At 35.9% G+C, this 25,587-nt stretch overlaps 5 protein-coding genes across 5 annotated transcripts; 2 read left to right on the top strand and 3 right to left on the bottom strand.

Moving 5' to 3' along the window:
• Positions 1–505: 505 nt before the first annotated feature.
• Positions 506–5,108, bottom strand: LOC111216205 (L-ascorbate oxidase homolog). Its single transcript, XM_022720458.2, has 3 exons — positions 4,723–5,108; positions 3,191–4,300; positions 506–3,080 (listed from the first exon to the last, which is right to left on the bottom strand). The coding sequence occupies exons 1-3, from the start codon at positions 4,974–4,976 to the stop codon at positions 2,777–2,779; spliced, it is 1,668 nt and encodes a 555-aa protein (XP_022576179.1). The 5' UTR covers positions 4,977–5,108; the 3' UTR covers positions 506–2,776.
• Positions 5,109–6,363: 1,255 nt separating this feature from the next.
• On the bottom strand, positions 6,364–10,171 carry LOC106345774 (kinesin-like protein KIN-14T). Its single transcript, XM_013784955.3, has 9 exons — positions 9,738–10,171; positions 9,081–9,320; positions 8,887–8,993; positions 8,631–8,809; positions 8,388–8,549; positions 8,056–8,309; positions 7,853–7,980; positions 6,777–7,776; positions 6,364–6,687 (listed from the first exon to the last, which is right to left on the bottom strand). Exons 1-9 carry the CDS (start codon positions 9,931–9,933, stop codon positions 6,572–6,574), a joined length of 2,382 nt encoding a protein of 793 aa, XP_013640409.1. The 5' UTR covers positions 9,934–10,171; the 3' UTR covers positions 6,364–6,571.
• A 4,131-nt stretch (positions 10,172–14,302) lies between these two features.
• LOC106345773 (E3 ubiquitin-protein ligase SIRP1) lies at positions 14,303–15,939 on the top strand. Its single transcript, XM_048781724.1, has 3 exons — positions 14,303–14,491; positions 14,816–15,477; positions 15,548–15,939. Exons 2-3 carry the CDS (start codon positions 14,817–14,819, stop codon positions 15,802–15,804), a joined length of 918 nt encoding a protein of 305 aa, XP_048637681.1. The 5' UTR covers positions 14,303–14,491; position 14,816; the 3' UTR covers positions 15,805–15,939.
• A 2,758-nt stretch (positions 15,940–18,697) lies between these two features.
• On the bottom strand, positions 18,698–21,870 carry LOC106345772 (protein NDH-DEPENDENT CYCLIC ELECTRON FLOW 5). The gene is made up of 5 exons (XM_013784953.3): positions 21,379–21,870; positions 20,671–21,305; positions 20,420–20,582; positions 19,480–19,612; positions 18,698–19,410 (listed from the first exon to the last, which is right to left on the bottom strand). The coding sequence occupies exons 1-4, from the start codon at positions 21,623–21,625 to the stop codon at positions 19,551–19,553; spliced, it is 1,107 nt and encodes a 368-aa protein (XP_013640407.2). The 5' UTR covers positions 21,626–21,870; the 3' UTR covers positions 18,698–19,410; positions 19,480–19,550.
• A 322-nt stretch (positions 21,871–22,192) lies between these two features.
• BNAA06G00350D lies at positions 22,193–22,897 on the top strand. Its single transcript, XM_013790806.3, has one exon. It carries the CDS (start codon positions 22,335–22,337, stop codon positions 22,734–22,736), a length of 402 nt encoding a protein of 133 aa, XP_013646260.1. The 5' UTR covers positions 22,193–22,334; the 3' UTR covers positions 22,737–22,897.
• Positions 22,898–25,587: the final 2,690 nt, after the last annotated feature.

Here is a 25,587-nt window from a genome sequence, read left to right as displayed (position 1 = left end):
TTTCAAAGTTCACGATTTAAACTGTTTTACCGTTTGGTGTATGCATGATAGTGTTCTTGAATGGTTCATTCCTTTTGCTTTAACCCTTTTTATTTATTTATTTTATTCACTCTTCGTTTATAATTCATTCAAACACATTATTGACTTTGAACAAATAATATAACACCAGTTACACAAAAACAAACCATAATAATACCATTTTCATGTTTGAAATGGAAAAGTTATTCTAAAAGGATGTGAAATCTCAAGTTTATTCAAATCAGCTCAATACAAAGCTCAAAAAAAACATAAGTAATAAATATAAACAGCTTCTACATTAAATTAATAACAATTAGGAGCTGGTAGAAGAAGAGCAGTCGTCAATAAGGACAAATGAGATGGATGTGCTTTTTATCTGGATAACACATAGCGATCCCATACGTATTTGTTTGCACTAAAAATATTATTAGATACTTCCTTATGACAAGTCTTTTCAATTATTATGATATATATATGTTTTGACTAAACATTACATTCAATCATCCACGTAAATCAATTTGATCTCATCAATAGATAGTATTTGTTTAATATATATTCGACTATTTTACCCGCCAGAAAATTATTAAAATATCAGAATTTCAATTTCTTAAAAAAGATTTTTAGATGGTATTTGAAGTTCTAGTGACTGAAACTTCTTCTGCTTTCTATAAATCCGACCATAAATAAGTACGCTGTACGAGATAACACCAACACAGAGATATATATATACCAGCTTTACAATATAGGAATAACCAGAAAATATCAAAGTTCATAGTATTACTCAGAGCATTATTAATAAAAAAATTAATAAGTTTTCACAAAGTTTCTTAAAAAAAAACAATAAAGTATATAAATAATAAAATAATGCTTTTTGTATCCAAAATCCATAAGACCCCATTTCAAAATTCCAAATCTCAAATATTGAACTAAAAAACTTCATGGATTTGAGATTCTTAATGGATTTGGGATACCCATAATAGAATTCTAGACATACATTTGAGAAATTTTCGCTTAGAATTCTCACTAAAGATGCTTTTACACTAACACTATGATTAACCCAAAATAAAAAGACTATTGATTAATCAAACAATAATACTTCAATTGAAAGTAATGTAAAAATAAATAAATAAACAAATAAATAAATAAAAATAAATAAGAAATGAGAAGAAGCACGCAATGAAATAAATGAGGGAGGGGAGAAGGCAGGAAGTTTAACCCAAAAGATTGGACGAAAGGCTGACACTTTTGCCTTTTTCTCACTTTGATATTTTTCTTTCAGTTTATCAAATTATTTATTTTGTGTTTCTTTCGCTGCCACGTTGGATGGGACATATTGGAATGAGACATTTCCTTCCTAATCTCCACTGCCATTTCTATAATTAATATAACTCGTACGAACATTCTTTCTGTTCCTAATTAATTACAGTTTATTTTAGACTTAACAATTAGATTTTATGCATTTTAGAAGATAATAATAGTTTAATTTCTTTCTGATCAACAAACCATCCCTAACCATTACATTAGCTATACAGGCTAGTTATGTATATATTCATGGTTGAACTTGAAGATCAAATAGAGCAGTGGAAATAGTAAATAAGAAATCAAAAAAATCTTTTTTTACCGTTTCACTTCACCTGTGCTGCACATGCACGTTCACGTCAAGATCCTTGTCAGCTCCACTCTCAAGCCTGTGATATCAATGTCCCTAATCTATTTGGCTATTTTCACATATATATATATAATTTCCCGACAAATTATTTGATGTTTTCTTTTTACAATCCGGATCACGCTATTGTATTTCAATCCATTTATTTTTCATACACGACGATCCCATGCAACTTCTGTATATGATTGAATATTGTGCGGTGATTATGATATTTTGTGATGATACTCTAGGCCTAGTGACAGCCCTATTGATTCCGGCCCGATATCGATAGTTCGATACTACGTGGCCTGTCCTAACGTGATCATTCACTTACTACAAAACATAATTATATATATATATATATATATATATATATAGATATATCACTATTACAAACTTGTAAATAATTATTACCAAAAAAACTTGTAAATTTTTTTATAGTGATTTTCAGTACAAAACATTATTTTCACGTTATTTTTTTTATCTGTTATGTGATCACCCTATCTTGTACTGAAGTGACAAATTTTATCTATCAAGTACTAGTATAATTGCGATAATTATATATATAAGCATATTTTTGACAAAAATATAAGCACATTTTAAATTTCCTTTGATTATAACGTAAATTTTAATGAACTCAATATTAGTAGTTACTTTGGTGAAGAAAAGAAAAACATTGCGGTAATGTATTATCAAATAATATACTTATCATCAGCTAGGTACCAAAACATATATCATTTTTTTATGATAAAAAAAAACATATATCATTTTATGCTCATTTCATTAGTTAATTAATAAGCTTAAGTTGAATACGATTAAATTGAAAAAACAAATAGAAAACGCCAAAATAAATTAATTTAATTGTCAAAGTCTAATTAATTCATCGTGTATAGAAGAAGACCACGACAAACTGAAGGGATAAACATACATACATTATTGTATATATATGAATAGCATATGTTTGAGTCAGATTAATAACTTGAATTAATAATTAAAAGACCCCAAAAACATTTTTTAAAAAAGTTAATCCGTTCGGGTTCGAAACTGACTTCAACAACAGAAAAGCCAAACTCTTTTTGTTTGTTAAATAAAAGTATTAATTAAAGAAAAAAATTAGGCTCCAGCATAGGGGTTGATCTTAGGTTTGTCCTTGACCAGACCACATTGGAGACTTGACTCCGGCATGTTGTATTCGTCCCGGAGGGATTTTTCCGGCGACAAGACGCTTGCGTAGAGTTGCTGTCCCAAGTACCGTCTCTCAGAATTCTCCGACCTAATGTTCCACATCCCACAATTATCGAATGTGAGCAATATTGCAGCCCAACACTTGGGGTAGACTTGGATTGTGTGTCTGCTCACTGCGTCTAGAAGGTTGTAGTTCTTCCTCTTCTCTGGTGTCCATGTTCCTGGCTCAACCCTTTTTGTTCAATGAAAGAAAATGATATTAGGGTGTGAAAATTGATCTAAATTTAGGGTTTGTAATTTGTTTACGTGTAGTTCAAGAAAAAGATGTAGAGTGTCACTTACGCTACAGCGAAGAAGGAGTAGCCATCCAAATGCCAAGACTGGACACTCCTCTCGTGGTTCTCGAATACGACTTCGATGAAGTTGCGGTGAGTGATGTTGAGAACATTGGGTTCTATCTTTATGTTCTTGATCTGATCCGAGGTAGGGTTGTCGGAAATGCTGTCGTACTTGAAAACTTTATCGGTAACACCAAAGTACTCAGCGAGCTTCAAGGGGGTCTCGAGGTCTATGTGCGAGACTCCGTTCAAAGCGTATCTGAGCTTGCTGTCGACCTTGCCCTGAGTGTTCACAAGCTTAATGGTGCGAGTGATGTTAATCTTTCCGTAATGGTAAGAGCCTTGTGGGTTAGGTCTAGCTGCGCTGGCTGTCAAGTTCCACCTGAAAGAGCGGAACTGGTTCAAAGACCAAGCCCAGCCAACGGGAGCCGCTGGTAGCTGAGAAGAGGCAAGACCTTTGCCTCCCTCGTAGCGGAGAAGCCCTGTGGTAGTCAAAGCGTTTTTCAAGAACCTTGTGGAAGCTACGATGTAGTAATCTTTAGGTTCTTGGTTGGCCGTAAGGATCACGCCAAAGCATTGACCAACGTGAACGTCAAGTGAGTCATAATCATTTTGGAGAACGTGTGAGCCTTCCATCTCAACAAGCTTCATCTTGTGGTTCTGAATCCTAAAGTTGAGAGATGCCTTGAGACCCACGTTACAAATCCGAATTCTGTAGGTTTTCCCTTGCTTCAGTGTGAAAAGAGGCTGGTCAGAGCCGTCGCCTTTTCCTGCCTTACCATTGATGAGAATGCCGTCTGGACGGCCAATAGTACGGCCACTGTCTAGGAAATTCTTGAGCTGAGTGTGGCTTTCGGTGTACCAATCGTTGATAAGGACAGTGTAGTCATCTTCAGGGTCAGCATATGGGACCGGGATAAGAAGACGGCTGTTCACACGGAGGCCACCAAAGGCACCCGCGGCACGATGCATTGCCGTGGTAGGGTAGTAGAAGTAGCTACCGATCTGATCCTTTGGCTGGAAATGATATGTGAAGTTAGTACCCGGTGGGATGGGACACATTGTTCCGGCAGTCCCTGCTTGCCATGAGTTCTTCCTATGCTGGATTCCATTCCTATACATAATTTGTTTCCAAGTAAAACCTGATTTGTAAGCTCTCTATTGGCAGCATTAGAACTTTGAATCAAAACGAGCTAAATTACTGGTGGTGAATAGTATAAAATTTTGCACATTTTAAAAACTTATTCTATCTTTTCACCATTTAAAAAGTAAATTTAATGTATATTTTGACATGCTGAAAGTGTAATTAGGAACAACAAACCATCATTGTTTTATAATTGTTTAAAGAGAATCATATTCAATCATTTATCTAAAATTCGATTTGTTTATTCAAACTCATTAAATATTTATTTTCTTATAAGGAAATAATCAAAGCGAATTATCTAAATGGACATCTCTATTCTCTATCTAGTGGTATTATACGAAAAAATGGTAGGAAACTGAAGATCACGGTCTATCTATTATGAATAAACGTACCAAGTAAGGAGGAAAGGCTCGTCTAGGTTGTTGAAGACATTAACGATGATGTTGTTGTTAGAAGTTGAGTTGAGGTTAGGACCAGGGAATTGACCGTTGATGAGAATGACTTGTTGTGGAACACCGAGAGGAGATGCGGTTCCGTACGTCACGTTCCACACGTGGTGAAAGTAAGGATCCTCCGCTTGGACCATCACGACGGTCGTCATCGCCAGACATAGGCACAGTGCCCATAGTTTAACCCCACCCTTCATTAATAATGAACCTTATATGATTAACAAAGTTTATGATATTTTTGTTTTCAAGTGTTAGAAAACGAATGGGTTAGTGTATGTTGGGTTTAGGGTTTGTTTTTTTGATTTTTTTGTTCTTCAATTGTTAAATGACGTTTTTATAGTTCATTTAAATTCAGTTTCTCGTTTTCTCGTGTCTTTAGGTCCTCTCCTTACGCTCTCCCTGTCGTCCATATTAGGACTATTCAGTTTTGACCTCTACGATTCCATCTATTTTGGGTTTACCATTTTTCTAGAATTTGTTTCTTCCCATATTCTTTTGGGATTTTTGTTAATTTCAGAGTCTTGATGAGTCCGTTGTTGTGCAGCGCATGGTCTAGTATGAATTAATTTAATTGTGATCTGATGCGATGTTGTGGATACAATTCAATATGTCCAGCTGAAATAGTTAATACAATTTTATTTAAAAAAAAAAAGACTAGGATAGCACCAAACCAAGTTTTTGTTCCCAAAGTAGCACTCAAGGCTCAAAGTCACAAAAATAGGTTTCATTAAAGAGGTAAATATACACTTATATCCTTTGGGTTAATTAATCCAAACCTTAGGGTTTAGAGTTAAGGGGGTGGGGTTTTGGCATTAGAGTTTAAAATTTTATAAAAAATAAATACTAAAATAAAAAATAAATTTTTTTAATACAGTTTCAAAAATTATTTTTAAACTATAAAAAGAAAATTTCAAAAAAAAAATAAAAAAAAATTTCAAAATTTTTTTTTTAAAAAAAATTATAAAAATTTCGAATCTGAAAACATATAATCTGAAACTATAAAAAAATTTCTTTTTTATTTTTATTTTTATTTTTTTAATTTATTTTTGTTTGTTTATTTAATTTTAAACCAATGGTATTAGGGATATTTTACCCTTTAATGAATGTCATTTTTGTGACTTTCTCCTTCTAGTGCTATTTTTGAGACATAAACTTCAAAAGGTGCTATTATTGACAATTGCCCTTTTATTTAATGTGAGAAAACTCAATAGGTATTTTAGGGGTCACCAACAAGAAAATTGAGCGAAAGTGGAACACATGTATACTTACTACAGTGCAACTTCTTTCATACACTATCATTAACCACAATTGCAGATCAAGTTTTGCTTCTTTAGCTCACACAAGAAACTATTGTTCAGTGAGGCTTGGATTGAAACAAAACTGAAGAATAGCAAATGAAAATTGACCACCACATTTGATCCAAATAAAGTGACCACCACTTTTTGATCAATAACCTTATGAGAGGGACTAAATCAATTCTGACATCATCTGAAACAGAGAGTTTGTTCTAATGGTTCGACCATAACAAAAAAAAAAAAAAAAGACAAGCCAACTAGATTCCTACATAATGAACATCTCTGAAAATTGACTCAAGGAGACCAAAATTTCTATAAAAGCCATATAACCTTTTGACATTACCCCAGAAAACAAGACATGACAGGCTTTTCTGATTTTCTTTTACTCAAAATCATTGACAGGTTATTCACAAAATAATACATACTTAAAACTCTATTGAGAAAGCTAAACTTGCATCATTTGCTTGGGGATCAAGACAGCCTGCAGTTCTTTGTCTTTACTTCGTTAACCCATTGAAGAAGTCATTACCATACCCCACATCAATAAACCCTAGTGCCATGACTATGCATAAGCATAATGCATGAAGCTTCTGCATAAACGTTTGAGCTCTTCCTGCAACCAAAAACAGAATATCTCAGAAACAAAATAAAGGGACACAAAAGCGTTTGCGTTTGTACAAAAGTGAATCCAAATAAGTTTACCTCTCTCGCCCAATATTACTTGTTGCCTACGCAATGGTGGAGCTATATCCTCCGGGAAAGCCAAACCTCTCTGAGATCTTGGCTTAAGTGAACCTTGCTCCCATACATTATTGTCACCGTCGTTGTCAGGATTAGGGTATTTGGACAGAATCTGATCCTCTGTTTCGGAAGAACAGAGACATTGCAGCTCAAACAGATCTTTAAGCATCGGTGTAGGTTTAATCACTGTCTCCTCTGTTCTGGACTCTTCTATATCTTCCAGTTTCGCAGATGAGTTTTCCAACGATCTGTTTCTGCTTAGACTTCGTGCTTTAACCGGGGAAGGCGTCGCTGGAAGCTGTTTCTTGTCAAGCAAGTAACTCCTGTTTGCGGATTGCGAATGAAGCCAACTGTTAACCCTAGAAAACTCTGTTCCAACAATCTTTGAAGAACTAGGTTTCTTAGCAGATCCGTGGCCCAGATGCTGTACCTTTGGCTTGTGCTCAGACACGACCAACTTAATATCACATTCAGATATGTCCTGACTATCAACCGTTGCTGCATCATCTGCACGCATGACACAAGTAGACTTCGAGACGCTTCTCTCTGATGAGTCACACACGGAATCATACCCGTTCTTCTTCATGGGAAGACACGCGGATTCAGCTCGGACAGAGATCATTGAGTTCCTTCTAGACTTGAGGCCAGGACCATGAGAGATCACGCTAAAATATGTTCCTGATAGCCTTCTGCTGCTACTACTAGCTGTTGGTCTCATGAAGCTAGGAAACACATCTGAAGCACGTCTTGATTTGTTTCTCTTTAACTTTGGTGTAACTTGAACCTCTTCTCTTATCTCATCCACTTCTGCTTCTTCAGTAACATGAGGCTTACTAGTGAGTTTCTCTAATGTCTCGTTTAAAGATCTGATCTCTTTCAACGTTGTCTCACGTTCTTGCTCGATCTTTTCCATCATCTTCTGTAGATTCATCATCACTGCCTCCTTTTTCTCTTGTTCTTCCTATGAAGAGTCTTTAACACATCAGAAAGTGTTTTAACACTATAAAGCTAGTTGACGTGTTATGCAAGTTATGTACCTTTGATTCGTCCTGACCTAAGTGGATGTTCTTTGCCCTAGTTGCGAAATTTAAAGAACATATGGTTTCGCAAAGATCATCTTCTTTCCGGCTGACATGAACAAGCATCAATGTCTTAGAGTCTTGCCCTGAAAAAACCAAGAACCGAAGTGAAGAAAACATTTTAAGTTAATATCAAGAGATTTGTGGAAGATGTTAGTTACCGAGAGAGTCTTTGAGAACTTGTGTGAGCTTGCTGTTCCTGTAAGGAATGTGAGGGTTCTTGCGCTGAAGAGAGTTGATGACATCTCCTAAAGCAGATAAAGAGAGATTAATGGCTTTGCCTTCATCAAAACGGCGACCAGTGGCTTTTGTTTTCAACACGCGCTCGCTTCCTCCAAGATCCACTAGCCATATCTTGTTTGTTTCACGCCGTCTCTCCGGAGCTCCAGCACAAGTTATCGATACTCGGATCATACTGTTTTCATGATCCAAGATCAGACAACATAATGTGTAACATAAATATATAGAAATAACAAAAAATACAGTTTCTTACCAGTGTGATCTGCTGGATGCAGAGTTAGAGTTAGTGGAGGCAGTTGCTCTATATCGACAACCTACTTTGTATAACTTGAAGACTTCATCAAAGTCATTCACTTTAAGAGTCACCAAGTGCTCGATATCTATCTCTCCCTTTGCGTCTGTGTGAATCAGAAGACTTAAAACAGAGAAACAAAACTCACTCAGTTATAGAGTCCAAATCCAATTCCTCAGTAAAGATTCATGTTATTATTATTACCTTGGAGGTATTGGACTAATGGGTTTAGTTCCTTGAGAAACAAGCAAGTCTCTGAGATTCCCCATGTAAATCTCAAGCATACTAAACTTGATTACAAACTTATGATTGCTTTGCTCCACTTGTTTGAACAACCCCTTGATTGCTCGAGGAACGACACCTGGTGATTCTGGAAGACCCTCCTGCAAAATTATATATCAACTTAAAGAGATTCAGAAACGGCAAATGAAAGCAAAGAGAGATGCTTCTTGCTTCTTACCATTGTAAATGTTTTTCCAGTACCAGTTTGTCCATAAGCAAAAATGCAAGCGTTATAGCCATCGATAACCGATTTGATAACCGGTTCAATCTCTAAGAAAACATCATCTGCACATTTTGAAAAGTATCATCAACAGAAGCCGTGTAAGTGAAGTCATAGTGGAAAATTCTCAAAGAAGATGAAAGCCACCTAACCTTGCGATGAATCAGGTTGGAAAACTCTGTCGAAGTTGTAGGTTTTCCTCTTGCTTTCTGTTAACTTGATGATCACGTTTCTTGTATCTGAAGCAACCGGTGCTCTCAAGTTTTTGGATTCTAAGGGTTTGACTCGGCAAAACACTCGAATGTTCCCTTTAAGGTCCAAAAACTCGTTAAGAATCTGTCTTCTTCGTTTGTTCTGCTCATTTGCTTCAACTGTTAACGCAGAGAGTTGATCTGTAACCAAAAATAAAACAGAGAACTTGATGATATAATATTATCTGAATAAAACATATATTCTCACATTTAATTCTATATAATAAACTATGGTTTGGCAAATCTTTCTTGACTATGATTATTATGCGATTGAACTCTTGACTCTCTAGAATATTGGACCCATTCATCTTGTAAAATTTTGTGCGGACGAATAATCAAAAAGCCGTTGGATGATTGCCACGTAACTCTAATACAGTATGAGAACAGCTAATCTAACGGTTAATATTCCTTGCATGTAGTAGGTGATCTTCACCAAAGGATTTTAATTTCTCACAAGAAAACAAGAAATTTATTCAGAAGAAAATAAAATAAATTGAAGAACAAAACTCCAAAGAAAGAAAAAAAAATCTAAAAAAGAAAAGGAATCCGAGAGAAGACCTCTGATGCTCTGTACTTGGATGAAAGCAGAGTCATCTTCTTCCTTCGACGTCGAAGCAATCTCAGAGGAAGAAACGTTCTTGACGATGTTGCAGACAGATTTGACCCAAGCTGAAGTCAAATGAGACTTCGTACCCAGCAATGAATGGATTGTCTCCGGTAGATTCTTAACCGGTTTCGATCTTCTCATCTCCATTAAACCAACTCTTGATCTTCAACAGAGGAAACAGAGGAGGAAGTAGTGAGACTGCAGGTGTCAGAGCTCATCAATGGCGAAAATCTAGGGATTATCTTTTACTTTTTAGAGGACAAGAAAACTTGGAGAGAATGTTCTTTCATTATCAAAATCTATGCAGGTGACATATATATATATACATTGTAAATGAATATTAACATTTGTCAGTATCACCAAATGGAAAAAAATAATTATTCAAATTAACTATTATTAGAAGAAACTAATTACTATTCACCTTTGTTAACTTGAGCAATAGTGATGAAAATGATGCTACTTTGACTGTCATTGGTGATTTTTTAAATCTTAATCAGGCTTAACGGCTGTAGATGAGTTCATCAGAATTGTCAATATTTAGAGCTTTATTTTCTTCGCTTTCCAAAATAATTAATGTAGAGCTTATTTTAGAGTTTTGTTTTAATTTGTATAAACAAATTTAAAGTCACAGTCTAGATTTTTATAAATAACCAATTAGTAATAATATATGACTAATACCGAAACTAATCATTTTTAAAATAGTTTCCTTTTAATATTTTTAATAGAATATATTATCAATAACAAATATCGATTATCCACGTAAGATATTAGCTTTTTATAAGATACGCTATTAATAACAAATATCAATTATTAGTTTATATTATGATTTACATAAATTATTAGTAAAATATATGATATGGATTCTGATTACATTCAGTGTAACAGAGAAAACAATTGTTGACCACAAAATATGTGTGCTAATTGGCTAATAAATATATGTGCTAATTGGCTCATTGCCAGCAATATGATTTCTTCAGTAAAAATGCTAGTGTGGATAATTATTATTAGCTTATAATCTCTCATTTTTGTTGAATAAAATTCATTGAAACTAATATCTATAGATGAAATGTAACATAATACATAGTTTCTTCTATTAGTATTGTTTCATCACCATCAAAATGTAATTTCAGAATAGTTCATATAATTGAACAACAGCAAAGGAATAGAAAAGCGAGTGATATAGTTCATTCTAATTTTTTTTTAATTTTTCTTACTTTGTTGTCTTATACAAAAGAATCAATCAAATAGAACACTACTGATGAAACTCCCATGTGACAACAACATGAAGCATAACATTTCATGATGATAATCGTAGTTTGTCTTATACCTTTTTACAAACATTATAATAAGTTTAGAGTTAGCATGTTCTCTGTTTTTTGGAATTCCGCTTCCAAATTATACTATACTTTTCTTGATAGTTTTTTAACATGCAATGATATATTTAGGAAAATATAATTCTCAGTATTATCAATTATGCTATTTGTTTTTATTTTCATTGGCATTGATTTACATTTTTATCCAAAACGTAATTAGTTCTATAGGTTAAACTATTTAAATGTTATAAGCTCTAATAATTAGAAAAAACCTTAAGTGCTATTTAATTCAAATAAAAAGAATGTGCTATGAGCTAGTAAAAAATTATCTGCGCAATCAAGTGATACCACAACAACATGTTTTAAACTTCTAATCTAACCCAAATAATTGAATACTTTGCAGCATAAAAAGTATAAATGCGATGAAAGAGGCCACCTGCCACCTGCCACGATGGATCCATCAATGGACAACGCAATCTCACTTGTTATCGTCTATGGTTAGAGTAAAAGTCTCTTCAACGTCTCTTTCTTTTCTTGTTTTTCTTTGTTAAAATTTGTTTTTGTTAAAAATGCCTCTTTCGTACAATCTATTGAATTTTCATTAGCTATATAAACCACAGTATTTTTTTAACCAGGAAAAAAAAACTAAACTAGAAAGAAGAGCTGACCTTAAAACAATATTATCATGTTTTGGAGAAAAACGCCAACATAGACCAATGGATGAACAAAAGGGTGATCCAAGTATCTATGCAACGTACTATACAATATGCTTTCTCAATAAAGTAAGTATTCGATATTACGTAATGTCAATTAACTTTTCATGAGAGGATATACTATATGTTATGTATATATTGAGTGTCAACTTTCCTAAAAATTAAAAAAAAAAGACAGTTTGTGACATTTTAATCCCCCCCCCCCCAAATGCTTTTTTTTCTATGACGATTTTTTCTTTCCAGTTACAGATTTAGAATTCAAATTCAGCAGCGAGGTGAAAACACTCTACAATTGCTTAAAGATCATCAGTTTTTTTAATTAAATAAAACATATTAGTTATCCAGTGTTTTGGTTCAAACTAATATGTATATTTCATTAAGAAAAAAGTTAGGGATGTTATTAAAAACCCCATAATATTAATATCTAATACAAAGAGTTTGTTAATCCATGCATGTCTACGATTGGCTTTAGCCAAGTGAGTATTATACAAGATAAGTTGGTACATACAAAAGGATATAGCTTAATTAGCGATTGCATCAGCACACATTAGTTAGCTTGTCATCCTCCAAAGAAATAAAAGTAGGTTGGAATCATCTTCTTGTAGTACCAGCACCTCCACTGTGAATGTATATGTAGTTTTGGCTCTTCTTGAGGATACTCTAACACCTTGATTAGCATTTTGGATTCATTTTCAAACTTTTCTTTCTCATTATCAAAATTGTCTCAACAATAATATTGCCGCAGCCTCTGCTTCTAGAAGAGACCTAAACATAGGATGCTTTGGCACGTCCCATCCCACTTCACCTCTCCTTTCTCACTCTCAGACCTCATCCTATACCACATAAGTCTAAATCTTGCTTCTGAAAAACAATAAATACATGTCTAAACTCTATAGTTCACCTCTGCTTTCTCATTTTCACTGGTGGCTGGTTTGTAGGTCGGGACTCGGGAAGTTAAGTAGGTAGTGATGGGTAATGGGTCGCAACTCGCAAGACATATACGACCCTTCGTAATTAAGACTCTGTAACAATAAATACATTTCTCATGGGGCCCATCATTTGTGTATGTATGTGCATGATATAGATGAATGACTAAACAGTAACGGTAAAAGTAAAAAAAAAAAAAACACTACACTTCACTTTTTTTCTCTTGAACGTTCTCAATTATAACAAGTGCTTACAAACCTTTTCGATGAAGACAAAAACAAACAAATAAGTGAATATGATATAATAATATACGTATTTCATAATCACATGCACACTTGTTCAAATCCCCACCTGAAAGGGCAAAGATGTGACTGCTATTGAGGAGTCTGGAATCTAAGTCAGTGTGTGTCGATGCCCACCTACAATACAGTCCACTGATCAAGATAATAAACAGAACGATTCCTTGAAAAGAGGCAAGTGACATTATCACAAATGCTGCGTGGAACAAAAGCGTCAAGCTAGGAGGCATATCAACTAATCAAAGCATTAACGAATTGGAGTAATTCTTGGGTTCACCCCTAGGGTGAACCTCTAGGTTCACCAACCAATAGTGTTTGATTATTTGATATTTGATATCTTTTAAAAAAGAAAACAACATTGAATTTCCAAATAAGATTATCTTTTTAAAATAAAACAATAAAAATACATAAAAATAGTTACAAAAAATAAATAAATAAATATTTTTAAGTCTTTAACAAAATACTAAACCATATACCCTAAATCTTAAACCCTAAACCTTAAACTTTGGATAAACTCTAAACGTTTGAAAATCTTAAACCCTAAATCATACATTAAAAACTAAATTTTAATAACACTAAACCCTAAATCCTAATCACTAAACCCTAAACCCTTGGGTAAACTCTGAACCCTTGGATAAATCATAAACTCTAGAGCTTAATTTTAAATATTTTTGATTTACAGTTTATGATTTATCCAAGGGTTCAGGGTTTATCCAAAGGTTTAGGGTTTAGTGATTAGGATTTAGGGTTTAGTGTTATTAAAATTTAGTTTTTAATGTATGATTTAGGGTTTAAGATTTTCAAACGTTTAGAGTTTATCCAAAGTTTAAGGTTTAGGGTTTAGGGTTTAAGATTTAGGGTATATGGTTTAGTATTTTGCTAAAGACTTAAAAATATTTATTTATTTATTTTTTGTAACTATTTTTATGTATTTTTATTGTTTTATTTTAAAAAGATAATCTTATTTGGAAATTTAATGTTGTTTCCTTTTCTAAAAGATATCAAATATCAAATACTCAAACACTATTGGTTGGTGAACCTCCTAGGGGGTGAACCCAAGAATTACTCAACGAATTGTGTATGTGAAGAAAACTGGTTAAGACTTAAAAGAGTGATGAACAAGATTAAACGACAACGTGTAGTAAAAAAGCCCAACCAATAAATATGTATTCTTTTAAAGAAAAGCCCACGAGCTAAAAAAGGACGGTTAATTTAATCAGCTGATCTAATTAGCTAATTAATTAATATAGATCATCAGCTGATTTCATTGTAGTTAGGTGATTAAACTAACGAGAGACAGTTAGAGAGTAGAGACAAATAAAAAGGCAGAAGGAAGGAAGGATCTAGAAGAATCATCCTCCACATACAAAACCCTTAAACTCCCCCCAGGACTTCTTCCTCCTCCTTATAGCTCTCTTTATTTCTCGTTTGTTGTTGAAGAGGACAAAGAAAGGTGCTTACTTTCCTGCATTTTTGTTGTTTTCGTTTCGAGTTTAGGTTGTTCGTATTTATAAATCTCCATGGACTTGAATTGTTTTATTGTAAGAGATGGATTCACGATTTGCAATAAAAGAAAAAAAAAAAACAATCTTTGGTTTCTCTTCCTTTCGGAACTTGTTTCTCCCTTCGGTTGAGTTCGGATTTATCTTCGAGTTTGAGAAATGGGTTCTATCTGACTCCCTCTAGGGTTTTGACTGTCTAGCTTTGTCTTACAACCGGAGATTTGCTGTTTTGTTTGCTTAAAAGCTGACTTCTTGTTTTTGGCTATGAACAACAGTATGGAAGAAGAAACGACGGCGTATTGGTGCCACACGTGTTCTCAAACAGTGACTTCTTTAACAACGGAAGAAGCTGGAATCAAATGCCCCTTTTGTCAAAGCGGCTTCCTTGAAGAGATGCAACAACGAGAGGACACCAACGTTCACAGACCAATGGATTCCATCTTGACTCCCATCTTCATGGAAATGATGAACAATTCCGCAAGGATCCACCCCGGAGCCGATATGGATTCCCAGCTTCAAGAGATTCTCAGGAGAAGGGGCAGACGTCCCGTTTCCATTGACCAGTTGCTTCAGGGAATATATGCTGGCTTAACACTTGCCCCTGCTGCTGCTGCTGCTGATGATAACAATCGAGAGAGAGGACGCGTGATCGTCACCAACCCCTACAATCAGATCGTGGCTGTCCCGAGCTCTGCTGTTTCCAACACTCTGCCTCCCGTTGCTGGTTCCCTCAGCGAGTACTTCATCGGTCCTGAGTTCGAAGCCATGCTTGAGAGTTTGACTGAGACTGATCCTAGGAGGTATGGAACGCCTCCAGCTAGGAGAGATGCGTTTGAGGCTTTGGCTAGTGTCGAAATCAAAGAGGAAGAGGCGGGGCTGGAGTGTTGTGTGTGTTTGGATGACTTTGAGATGGGAACTGTGGGGAAACAGATGCCTTGTAAGCACATCTTTCACAGTGATTGCTTGCTCCCATGGCTTCAGCTTCATAGCTCTTGCCCGGTTTGTAGGTATCAGCTACCGACTTCGGAGGATGAGACAAATGGTGGTGGTGGTGGTGGTGGTGGGTCTTCTTCGTCAAGCAGCAGCAGCCAGGGATCTGAGAGCACCCGAGATGATGATGGTGATGGGAGCATGCTCGACGATCCCATGGAAGCTTAGCCACCTGGTTCTCAAGATAGCAGAGCAATACATAGGAGCAAGAGAAGATGATGAAACAACCATAAGCTGTTTTACTTTTGGTCTGTACATAAAAAAAAGGTTCTAGGATTTTGGTTGAATTCTAAGCTCTACTACCCTTTTGGAAAACAAAAAAAAACTATCATTTTGTGATGTTTTATGGTAATGAAACTTTCTACCTTTTGGTTAGAACTCTGCTGGTTGCTTGTGGTTTTTCAGTCTTTGTTTGGTGAAAGTTCATAGTGAAGTTACAGAGCGAAGACGCGGCTTAGTACGAATCTGTAATTAGTGAACAATTTAGTAGAGTATATCAAGGCGTTCGTCTCTGCTACTTGGTCTATCTCGAGGGGAATAATATAATCTAAACTTGTTCCTATCCCTTTGTTAATTCCATGAACGCCTTACTGTCTTGTTTAATAGTTGGAAATTCATTAGAAAAGCTAGTACTTAATTAAAAACATCGAAATTTCATTTTTATATTATGTAACTATGTGAACACACTGCCAAATTCCAATGCCTATATAAAGTATCCCCGGAACTTGTAACATCATTACCTCTCTCTCTCTCATATTAAAATCTCAACAAGAAACAAAAGACAATGAAAGGAACAAATAATCACTTTGATTCTTCTCTTACTCTCTGCTACGTATGTGAGTAATCACTTCTTTTAATCACCTTGCCCAGTAAGTGACGACCCTCTTGAAAATTTCACTTCATCTAGTCTCTTCTTTTAACTCTAACAAAAACTCCATATTCATCACTTCTTTTAAAAACGAAGCATGGTAATAGGCGCGCGCGTAGGAGGAGTGAACTAAGGCTAAGAGCATCGGCATTGGTTGAAGCTCTATTAGTGTTCTCAAATAATATTTTAAAATTGTAATTAAAGAATAAGTGACATGCGGCATGTTCGCAGAATAATTAGAGCGTTTGAACTTCGCTCCCAACTTCTGAAAAACTTCACTTAGAGAGCAGTACCTCAGGAGAAGCATTATCATGAACTGTGTTTCTTGTGCTACAAGTTTCATGAGCTTATTAATTCATAGCACAGAGAGAAACTGTGAAACTGATTTTGACCACCAGTCTCGGTATCTCTTCCTTTCTTTGGTTTTCTTTTTATTGTCAGCCTCTTTGGTTGTTTAACATTTTGAGACCGGTTGTTTTTGTAAACCGAATATATTGGTTCAGTGATCTCATCGTTTAGATAAATTCCGGTTTGGATAAATAAATTGGTTCAGAAATATCATTACACACCCTCTTTCTTTTCTCCGAGTTATTAAGAGTATAAATAAGAGAAGATAGGGTTTATCGAAAGCTCGGGTTGTCGAGGGAAAATGTTTAATCTGCGACGTATTGCATCATCATCAGGTTCTCTCCATCATCTCTGGAAGAGAGAGATGAGAACAGTGGTGGCTCCGTTTTCTTCTTATGCTGCTGAGTTTAACCCCAACAGGAAGATCACTACTCCTGCGTTTGTGGTACGTTCTCCTCCTGCTGCTGTGAAGAGCTGTGTTTTCGGGAAGATAAAGCCTTTTACCGGAGAGACCTTAGATTTCATCACAAGGGAGGAAGAGAAGAAGGGTGTTCATCTGACCAAGGAAGATCTCGTCGACTGGGCAAAACGTCTTAACAAAGACGGCTAATTTGAATATGCCTTCGAGGTTGGTGGTTCGAATCATTTTATTTTCTTCTTTCATTGCTTGAGATTTTATTTGGTTTCATAGGAGTCATACCTGTACGTTACGCTTTTCCCCTATGAACTTGGGAGAGGTCTCGATCACGTTGGTAATGTAGCCAGCTCACGCTTATCTGGATGGTCTTGTGTGCTTCTATGGCTTTATGGACTTGACCAAACCAATTAAAGTGATACAAACTAGTCTGGTTACATAACATTAACGACAACAACACCTCGTCCTGCGAGGTTTTTGATTTCGGTGCCAAGCAATGGAGGCAGGTAAATCCACCTCGTCCTGATCATCGAATAGAGCCGGACCGAGAACCAGTTTTTGCAAACGGATGGCTTTATTGGTTCTGCCAAGACAAGACGAAACTGGTTGCTTTTGATCTTCACATGGAGACGTTTCGAGTCGTTCGAAATCCATCATCCCCTTCATCATCTGTTGTTGAGATGCATTTAGGCTGCATAGATGATGACCGTCGTCTGATATGGGTTTCAGAGAGAAATAAAGATGGCATGCAACACGTTTGGAGGCTCACTAACCACAACACAGGAGGTGCATTATTGAAAATGGGCAACATCATGTTCTCCTTTGCATTGAACAAGATAATTTGGATAGAATCTTTACCTCATCCTTCCTCGCACCTCAGACTTGAGGCAGTTTCCAAGAAGGGTAACGAGGCCATGCTCGCAGTTCCCTTTTCCCATTGTCTCTTCCAGTTTCAACACCCAAACCTCCTTACTTCCATTTCTTATCCTTCTCCTCGTCCCTTTAACAGTGTAATCCGTCCTTATTTCCCAAGTTTTGCCTCTCCCTTGTGAATTAATTTCAAGCTCAAATAATCTCCCTTCCAAAATTAGTTTTACATTTTGTGTGTTTATTCATCATTTACAAGTTTCAGACTTGTTAATTTGGATTATTGGTCATATCATATTGATCTATATTCTATACATCTGTTCAAGAAGCTGAGTGGCCTTGACGAGGAAGAACAAGTTTTGATCCAACAGTGGAGGTGTGAGACTATGAAGTCGAGTGTTCTCAGAGGGAGCCATGAGTTCTTCACACAAAGAAACAGAGGAGGTTAAAGAGCAAATAACAAGTATACGCGCAGAGAATCTTGTGCATGAATGTTTGTTTTCAAGAGAGAACACAGACTTCAAGCTTTGATAAGAAGTCAGTGTAGCAGCATAAAGATTTTGTGTTTGTGCTTTGTCTTTCTGAAGCCTGTTGAGAGAAAGGTCTCTTTCTTTTTTTTTTTTTTGGAAATTTTGAAAGTGGCAGGCGAAGCAGTGCCTTTTTTAGGTAAATGGAAAGATTATAGTATAAAATAAGGTCTCTCTCATCAATATACACAAAAACAAAATCTTCATTTAACACTTTTTGATTAGAGGGATATTTCAAATGCTAAACTAAATACAAACACATAACATCATAAAGCTTAGTTAAAGTTCACAAAATTATGCAAAATATGTGACATTGTTCGTCTTCTTTCAGATACATTTAGCTTAAGCAGAAACTCCAGTGTGGATATTATGGGTTCTTCTGGTTATCCAATTTCTAATCGTTGCCAAAGTCTTCTCCAATGCTGGCTCCTCTGTTTCGGTCTTTCATCTTCTTCCTTCTCATTGAATCTCTGCTTTTCTCCATCTTCATGGAGCAAACACTCTGCTTTGCTTCGCTTCTAGTTTCTTCTTCAGTCTGTGGCTCTATTTTCTTGTGGTGCTACAGTTTCATCATCACCAGAAGCAAAGCTCTTGACAAATCCTTGAAGTGCTGTTGTCATCCTTATCACCTCCATCTGATTCCAAGTGATCCAGACGCATCTCCTTAAGTTTTCTTTCTACATTTGCCCAGCTGAGAAATTGTAATATCATCATAAGAATCTCTCATCGTCATCCTCACGAGCTCGCTTGCGTCTCTTGTCTTTCAAATGCTCAACTGACCTCTTCGCTAACTCCTTGTGAAACAACTCACTAAGTGGCACTTCTATTGAAACTGATGCACCGCAATAACCAGTCCTGCATTTTTATTTTTTATTTTTTATTTATCTTATATCTAAGTTTCATAACTTGACTTAATGGCAGTACCTCAGGAGAAGCATCATCATCATCATCAACTGTGTTTCTTGCATTATAAGTTTCATTTGGTTCTTCATAGGTCAGACGGAAACTGTGAAACTGATTTTGACCACCAGTCCTCGGTATCTTGTAGTAACAGAACCTGTAGCAAGACGAGAAGGCAGGTATAGCTGCTTTTTAAAACCATCAAGAGACTTTTGTTGTAATCATCATCATCTCAGCCGGAAATTGATTTCTTAGTAGCTTGCAGAAGTGTAATTGATTTTGAACTAGAGAATATGCTTTGTAAAGTGAAATTTTGAATCACTCATACATATGTTGGGAAATAGTAATACAAATGTCTACCACTAAGATGCACATCACAGGAACTGAATCTTGGTTATGCCATGAAAAATAATATATATATAGCCAAGAAGAGAAGCGAAGCTATGAAGAGAATCACATCAAAAAAGACAGCATAAATTTTAAAGAAGGTTTCAAGAGGCACTCACCTGAATCTCCCTCAATCTACTGCAGCACAGAATAAGATCAAAAGTCGTAGACTCCTATAATTGTTGTTAATATTCTCCTCTCTTTATTTTTATCTGTTAATTTTATTTATTTGGGGGTGGTATGAATTAAATGCTTTTCTGTAGAACTGCCTGAAATTTGTAAACTTATCCCAAAATGTTGTTTTAAGAAATATCATGAGATAAGCTAAGTTGGATTTCTGTTTCTTTGATGGTTTTTCTAGTGGCCAATTGGGTGGGTGTAGGCTTATATTTTCATTTGCTGTGTCCAATTATGCTAAGAATAGAAAATACCAAATATTTTGTTGTGTCCAATTTAATTTTCACGTTTTCTTGCTAAGAAAGTCTGTTAAAAATTGATTATACTCTTTACAGACTTTTTATAATAAAGTCAGCTCATGAAAACCCTCAGGAATTAGGATTGTGAATATGCAACACACCTCTCCAAACACAGCCAGGATCCAAAGAGATTGGGTTTAGCAATGAAGATGGTCCAATACAGACATAAGCAGACTTTGTGTAACTCTCAAGTTTGGAACCAGGGCTGTATATATACACTTCCTCAAACCCTTCTCTTCCCACTACCACTGAGTTCCTTCTTCCCTGAGAAATTTACATCATTAAATCCACAAAGAATATATGAAATGAAGTTTATATTGAAAGAAGTAGTATGTAATGTTATATTAATTACCCTGTCGATAATAGTGAAGCTACTTGGAGCAAGTGTGTAAATCCTACTCATCTCTTCACTCAACTGTTTGTAGTTGCTCTCTTCTTCCCCACTCAACCCATATTTATCTTCTTCTTCCTCTTCGCCTTGAACCAAACCGAAACGAGGGAGAAAAGGAGTCTTCTCCACAAAATCTGAACCTTCCAACCCAACTGCATAGGTAGCTTCTGGTGTGCTCACTGTCAGATAACTTACAAGCGAACAGCCTTTAATACTGATTGGTGAAACTCCTTTGTTTGTCACACAAAGCTCAATACTTAGTGTGTCTCCTCTCAGAGTTATAATCTGTTTCATCTCAATCTCTTTGATCTTCTTGTCACTTCTTCTCAGTTCCACTTGAACACAATTCTCTGAATCTCCAGTGATACCATGGAGACTCCATTCTTCAGTGTCATCTGATGAGCTAAATGCTGATGAAACACCTCCTCTTATCACTACTTCTTCCTGTTCTTGTTCTTGTTCCACCCATGTGTGGAGAAGCTCCACTTTGCCTCCGTGCCAGACTTTGACTTTGTACGATGTCACCATGCCACGTGTCAGCATCACATTGGCTGAACTTCCATTGTCTAGTTTCAGTTTGGCAACACATGTCTCACCTAATCATCACATAAAAATCTGTAAGCTTCTTCACATTCGCTCAGACAATTCAAAGTTAGAAAATATATATACCAATATCCTCGAAAGTGGCTCCATGGCCAGAGAACTCTCGCTTGAGATACTCAACGTCGATAGGAAAGTAGGATGAAGCAGCAGCTGCAGCTGATGGAGGTGGAAGATGAAAAGATTCTAATCTCTTTACGTTTTTATTGAAATGAAGTGGCAAATAAGAAGGTGAGCTCAGAAGATGAAGCTTTGAATATCTACACAGAGGAAGACTACAACCATGTGAAACAACCGTGGAATGAGACAGAGCCATTGTTACAGCTCTGAAAACGTTTCAGCCAAGCCTTATCTTCTTTGCACTTCATATGACCACTTGCTGCTTCAGCGCCTCTATCTCCGTCTCTCCTCTGGTGCCAAGATAAGTAATGGGCCGGGCTTATCACAGAAGTTACATAACCACAAAGCTTTTGACTTTGAGTTTTAGAACTGAAAGGTTCCAACTTTCAAATGATTCTCCTTACAATGATCACACAACTTTTGGTCCACATTGAGTAACAAAACACATCTCTTTTATTATTTTTTGGGGTATTTGCATATTTTTCAGGTATCCGGGTCCATTTTGGATACTTCGGATTTTTTAGAATCCTAAGTATTTAAACCGACCCGAATCTATTACATAGCCAAAAACCATATATAAATTGACTTGAACGGACTTGGATTCGAAAATAACCAATCCATATCCAAATTTAGAATTTTTATTTACTTAACTAGATTCAAATATCAAAAAACTTAAAATATATCCGAACCCGATCTAAAGAACCGAATGTCAAACCAAGCTGTAGTTACAAAGATAACCTCTTTGTGGTCGGCATTGAATAAACAAAACATATCTCTTTCCGTTTAGTTGTGTAATAAAAACATTTAAGAAGTCTCTCTCTTTAGTACCAACCAACTCACGAAAAGTCAAAGCGACGACAAACCACACGGAAGAGAGGAAAAGAGAGAGAGAGTCTTTTGGTGTTATGGTGTTCAATAGTGCGGCGGTTGTGGCGGTCGCCGACGTATCAACGGAGACGTGGCAGCTGATGTGGAGGATACCGTCGTCGCAGAGGATCAATACACGGCAGCTTGTGGACATGGCGGTTTGCTACCCGATGTATCAGTTGAGTCGCTTGGTTCTATGTTTATGGACTTTTATGTGTCTCCCTCCTGATGATTCCTTCTACTCCTACACCTACCACGAAGCTCAATCTTCTTCTTCTTCTTTGTCTGATGATGCTGATGATGAAGATCGACTTGCTTTTGAGCATAATCTCTATCATAATCATCGTGTTTATGATTCGGATGATGATGATTATGATGATGATCGATCTTCTTCTTCTTCTTTTGATGACTATTATAATCAGTACTCCCATTATGATTGACTTTTCTAAGCTGATTGATTAGGTGATGATGATGCGATGCCTCTGTTTATTGAGAAAAGTTATAATATTTTTTTTTGTTGTATATGATTACGCTTCTTGGTTGTTCAAAATATAAAAGACAGATTATACGAAGTCAATAAAGTTTTCAGTTTTATGTTGTCGTTCTTTGAGCAATTGGTTGCGTTCTTTTTCCATTTGCTATGATAGATTGATTTTGAGTTAGATATTTCAAAAAAAAAAATATTTTTCTAACATCTAGTGTTGATTCTCAATTCCTAATAGAACCATCAAGCTGATCGTTTTTGAAACTGAGATTTGTGGTCATGAATCTAGTAGCCGAGGTTTCTCAGATCACAAGTCTTGAATTGAATGCATGGTAGACGTGGACTTGTGTGGTTTCAAGGACGATTCTTTTATTTATTTGGATTGATATCCCAGCATGAACTTTTCTTTCGGCCATAAAAAATCAGGTCTCTTGTTGCATCTCGAGTGATCGAGTTGAGTTCTCGACCCATGTGATTGGTTGGTGAAATAGAGTTGTTTACTGTTTATAAACACATGTTGAACACAACAAAAATTCGATAGTTTATCGAGATTCTAGAGACAACATTTTGTTTCAAATCAGTTCATAGTTTCAGACTCGGATTATAAAACACGGAGAATCAATCTCTTTCGATAAAAAATAGATAGATATTGGTACCAAGGCAATGCCATGATCATCCATATGGGCCGGTCTGGGTCAATTGATTGTGTTTAGACTTTTGGCCCAGCATCTTTGTAACATTGTTTGACAAATTACAGCTAGGAGAGTCTATCACACGGTGCATGACTTTTAGTGTGAAACAACAAAAAGAAGAACACATGCTTGACATTTTGTGTCAAACACGATAGCAACATGTCAAATTAGGATTCAAAAGTTTCATCTCTTGCATTTGTGTCTGTGATTCACCAGTAAGAAGGAAAAACAACAAGAAAAAGTCACATGTCTCAATAGTCTTTCTTTCCCTCAAGACAAACGCTTACATCCATTCACATGATCACGCCTAATCATGTCACACATACATCGCTACTCTACTGTGTCTTTACATGTACAGAAATGCATACACAATATTATACATATGGCCTTCCAGTTACACGTGGAATTAATTTGTGTTTGGTATTTAGAAGCACAAATCATGACACTCGGTAACAATTTTTCCCCATCATTTCAAATGTTTCCATTTTCTGTAAACTATTTTCTCAACAACTTTTGAATAAATTTAAATATAGGACTAGGAGAATCTATAACTCTTAAAAGTGTAAAGTTTGCATTATGAAGACAATAATGGAGTGGTATAAGAAAAGAAAAAATATGTTACAAAAGCTTGTGGTTCCACCTCCTCTCTTGTGCATGCATTAATCAAAGTGTCTTTGATCATTCATCATAATGCCATTGTTACTCTTTGAACTCCTTTCATCATATCCTATCCCAAAAAAAATCGCCAACAACCACTTAAATCATTATTGTTCATTTTTTAGATACAAAGGTTTGGTGAGGTAAATGAATAATGGATAAACACGATATCAGGGGATTAAAAGTTCCTTTAACAACGCTAAAACCATTAATTGTTCCCTCTCGGTTAATCACTCCATTGATTACCTTTATATTTTCATAACAGTGTAACACCAACCACGATCTCATCAGTTCGGATAATTGTGTGGATGTATCATTGTTCATTCAAGTATAAAAAGGTATATCTTTCAGCTACCACATAACCATTTTCTTACATATGAAACCAAGGCAATCTCAAGCATGAATGCGTGACGTCAATATGCACCATATAGACATACGTCTATATATATGTTCTTTTTTTTTATGTTTGGTTTCTCGAATTGGAGCATGCGATAGCTTACATGGAATTGGAGATAAGTATTATGGAGCTAAGGCAACTATAAATGTGTGGGAGCCAAAGATACAGCAACAGAATGAGTTCAGCTTGTCGCAGATATGGCTTCTTGGTGGCTCATTCTGACAAAATCTAAATAGTATCGAAGCTGGCTGGCAGGTAAGCCCTTGTTATTTCTTTGGTAACATCTAGGAAAATGTTATGATTTGTGTGTATTCTTTCCATGTTTGATATATTGATTCTTGTTGTTTTGCTACATGTGAGCCTATGGTGAGGTCGAAATGGTCTGTTAAGTGTTATACTTTGTCACATGATCCAAAAGAGGGACATTGGTCGGTGCAATTTGGAAACGGCTTGGTTTAAGGATATGGCCATCTTTTCTCTTCTCCTACTTAACAAACAGTGCATCCATGATTGAACAACGGGGAGGAGAAATAGTGAACTCACAATCAGATGGCCACCACACTTCAACACAAATGGGCAGTGTTAGATACCCCAAAAAAAAAGCTTTAGCAAAGCAAGTTACCTCAGGAACATTGATATGGTCGATTCCTCAAACAACCTTAAGGCACCTATAAGATTTGGAACATTCACCGAACTGTTTAACTGTTAGAATGTTCAACCCGGAAACAATGATGATTGGGGTCATTACTTCTACTATGGAAGTCCTGATAAAAAAACAAGAAGTGACTGGGCACATCCCAATGGAACAATGACTTTAGCCCTCAAAATTTTTGGAGATTTTTACATATGAATAGGCCCCTAAGTTATGATATATTTTTTTTACTAAGACTGTCAAAAATGTTTCAACCCCTAAAATCTCATATCCAGCCATGAGTGTCGTCCATAAACTAGGCACCAATAATGCACTACCTCGTCTATGGGGTTCTCTCTTGTGAATTCACTGTGTTTGTTTCTACACACACGTTAACTCAATCCACCTTCTTGGGTACTTTTAGGGATGG

This window comes from Brassica napus, chromosome A6 (assembly GCF_020379485.1).
Source record: "Brassica napus cultivar Da-Ae chromosome A6, Da-Ae, whole genome shotgun sequence".
Classification (NCBI taxonomy): Eukaryota; Viridiplantae; Streptophyta; class Magnoliopsida; order Brassicales; family Brassicaceae; genus Brassica; species Brassica napus.
The sequence above is the reverse complement of the archived record's forward strand: the minus strand, read 5'-3'. Positions and strand labels throughout refer to the sequence as shown.

Bases quoted from the DNA above. Each gene is read 5' to 3' on its own strand.
- LOC111216205 (XM_022720458.2), bottom strand. From the start codon at position 4,976: ATGAAGGGTGGGGTTAAACTATGGGCACTGTGCCTATGTCTGGCGATG. The intron at 4,301-4,722 runs GTACGTTTATTC...AATTATGTATAG, and splicing joins GAGCCTTTCCTCCTTACTTG to GAATGGAATCCAGCATAGGA. The intron at 3,081-3,190 runs GTAAGTGACACT...TTGAACAAAAAG, and splicing joins TACTCCTTCTTCGCTGTAGC to GGTTGAGCCAGGAACATGGA.
- LOC106345774 (XM_013784955.3), bottom strand. From the start codon at position 9,933: ATGGAGATGAGAAGATCGAAACCGGTTAAGAATCTACCGGAGACAATC. The intron at 8,810-8,886 runs GTAAGAAGCAAG...ATAATTTTGCAG, and splicing joins CTGGAAAAACATTTACAATG to GAGGGTCTTCCAGAATCACC. The intron at 7,777-7,852 runs GTACATAACTTG...GACTCTTCATAG, and splicing joins TAGGTCAGGACGAATCAAAG to GAAGAACAAGAGAAAAAGGA.
- LOC106345773 (XM_048781724.1), top strand. From the start codon at position 14,817: ATGGAAGAAGAAACGACGGCGTATTGGTGCCACACGTGTTCTCAAACA. The intron at 15,478-15,547 runs GTAAGCACATCT...CCCGGTTTGTAG, and splicing joins TGTGGGGAAACAGATGCCTT to GTATCAGCTACCGACTTCGG.
- LOC106345772 (XM_013784953.3), bottom strand. From the start codon at position 21,625: ATGGCTCTGTCTCATTCCACGGTTGTTTCACATGGTTGTAGTCTTCCT. The intron at 21,306-21,378 runs GTATATATATTT...TGTGATGATTAG, and splicing joins AGCCACTTTCGAGGATATTG to GTGAGACATGTGTTGCCAAA. The intron at 19,613-20,419 runs GTGTGTTGCATA...GTCTTGCTACAG, and splicing joins TCCTGGCTGTGTTTGGAGAG to GTTCTGTTACTACAAGATAC.
- BNAA06G00350D (XM_013790806.3), top strand. From the start codon at position 22,335: ATGGTGTTCAATAGTGCGGCGGTTGTGGCGGTCGCCGACGTATCAACG.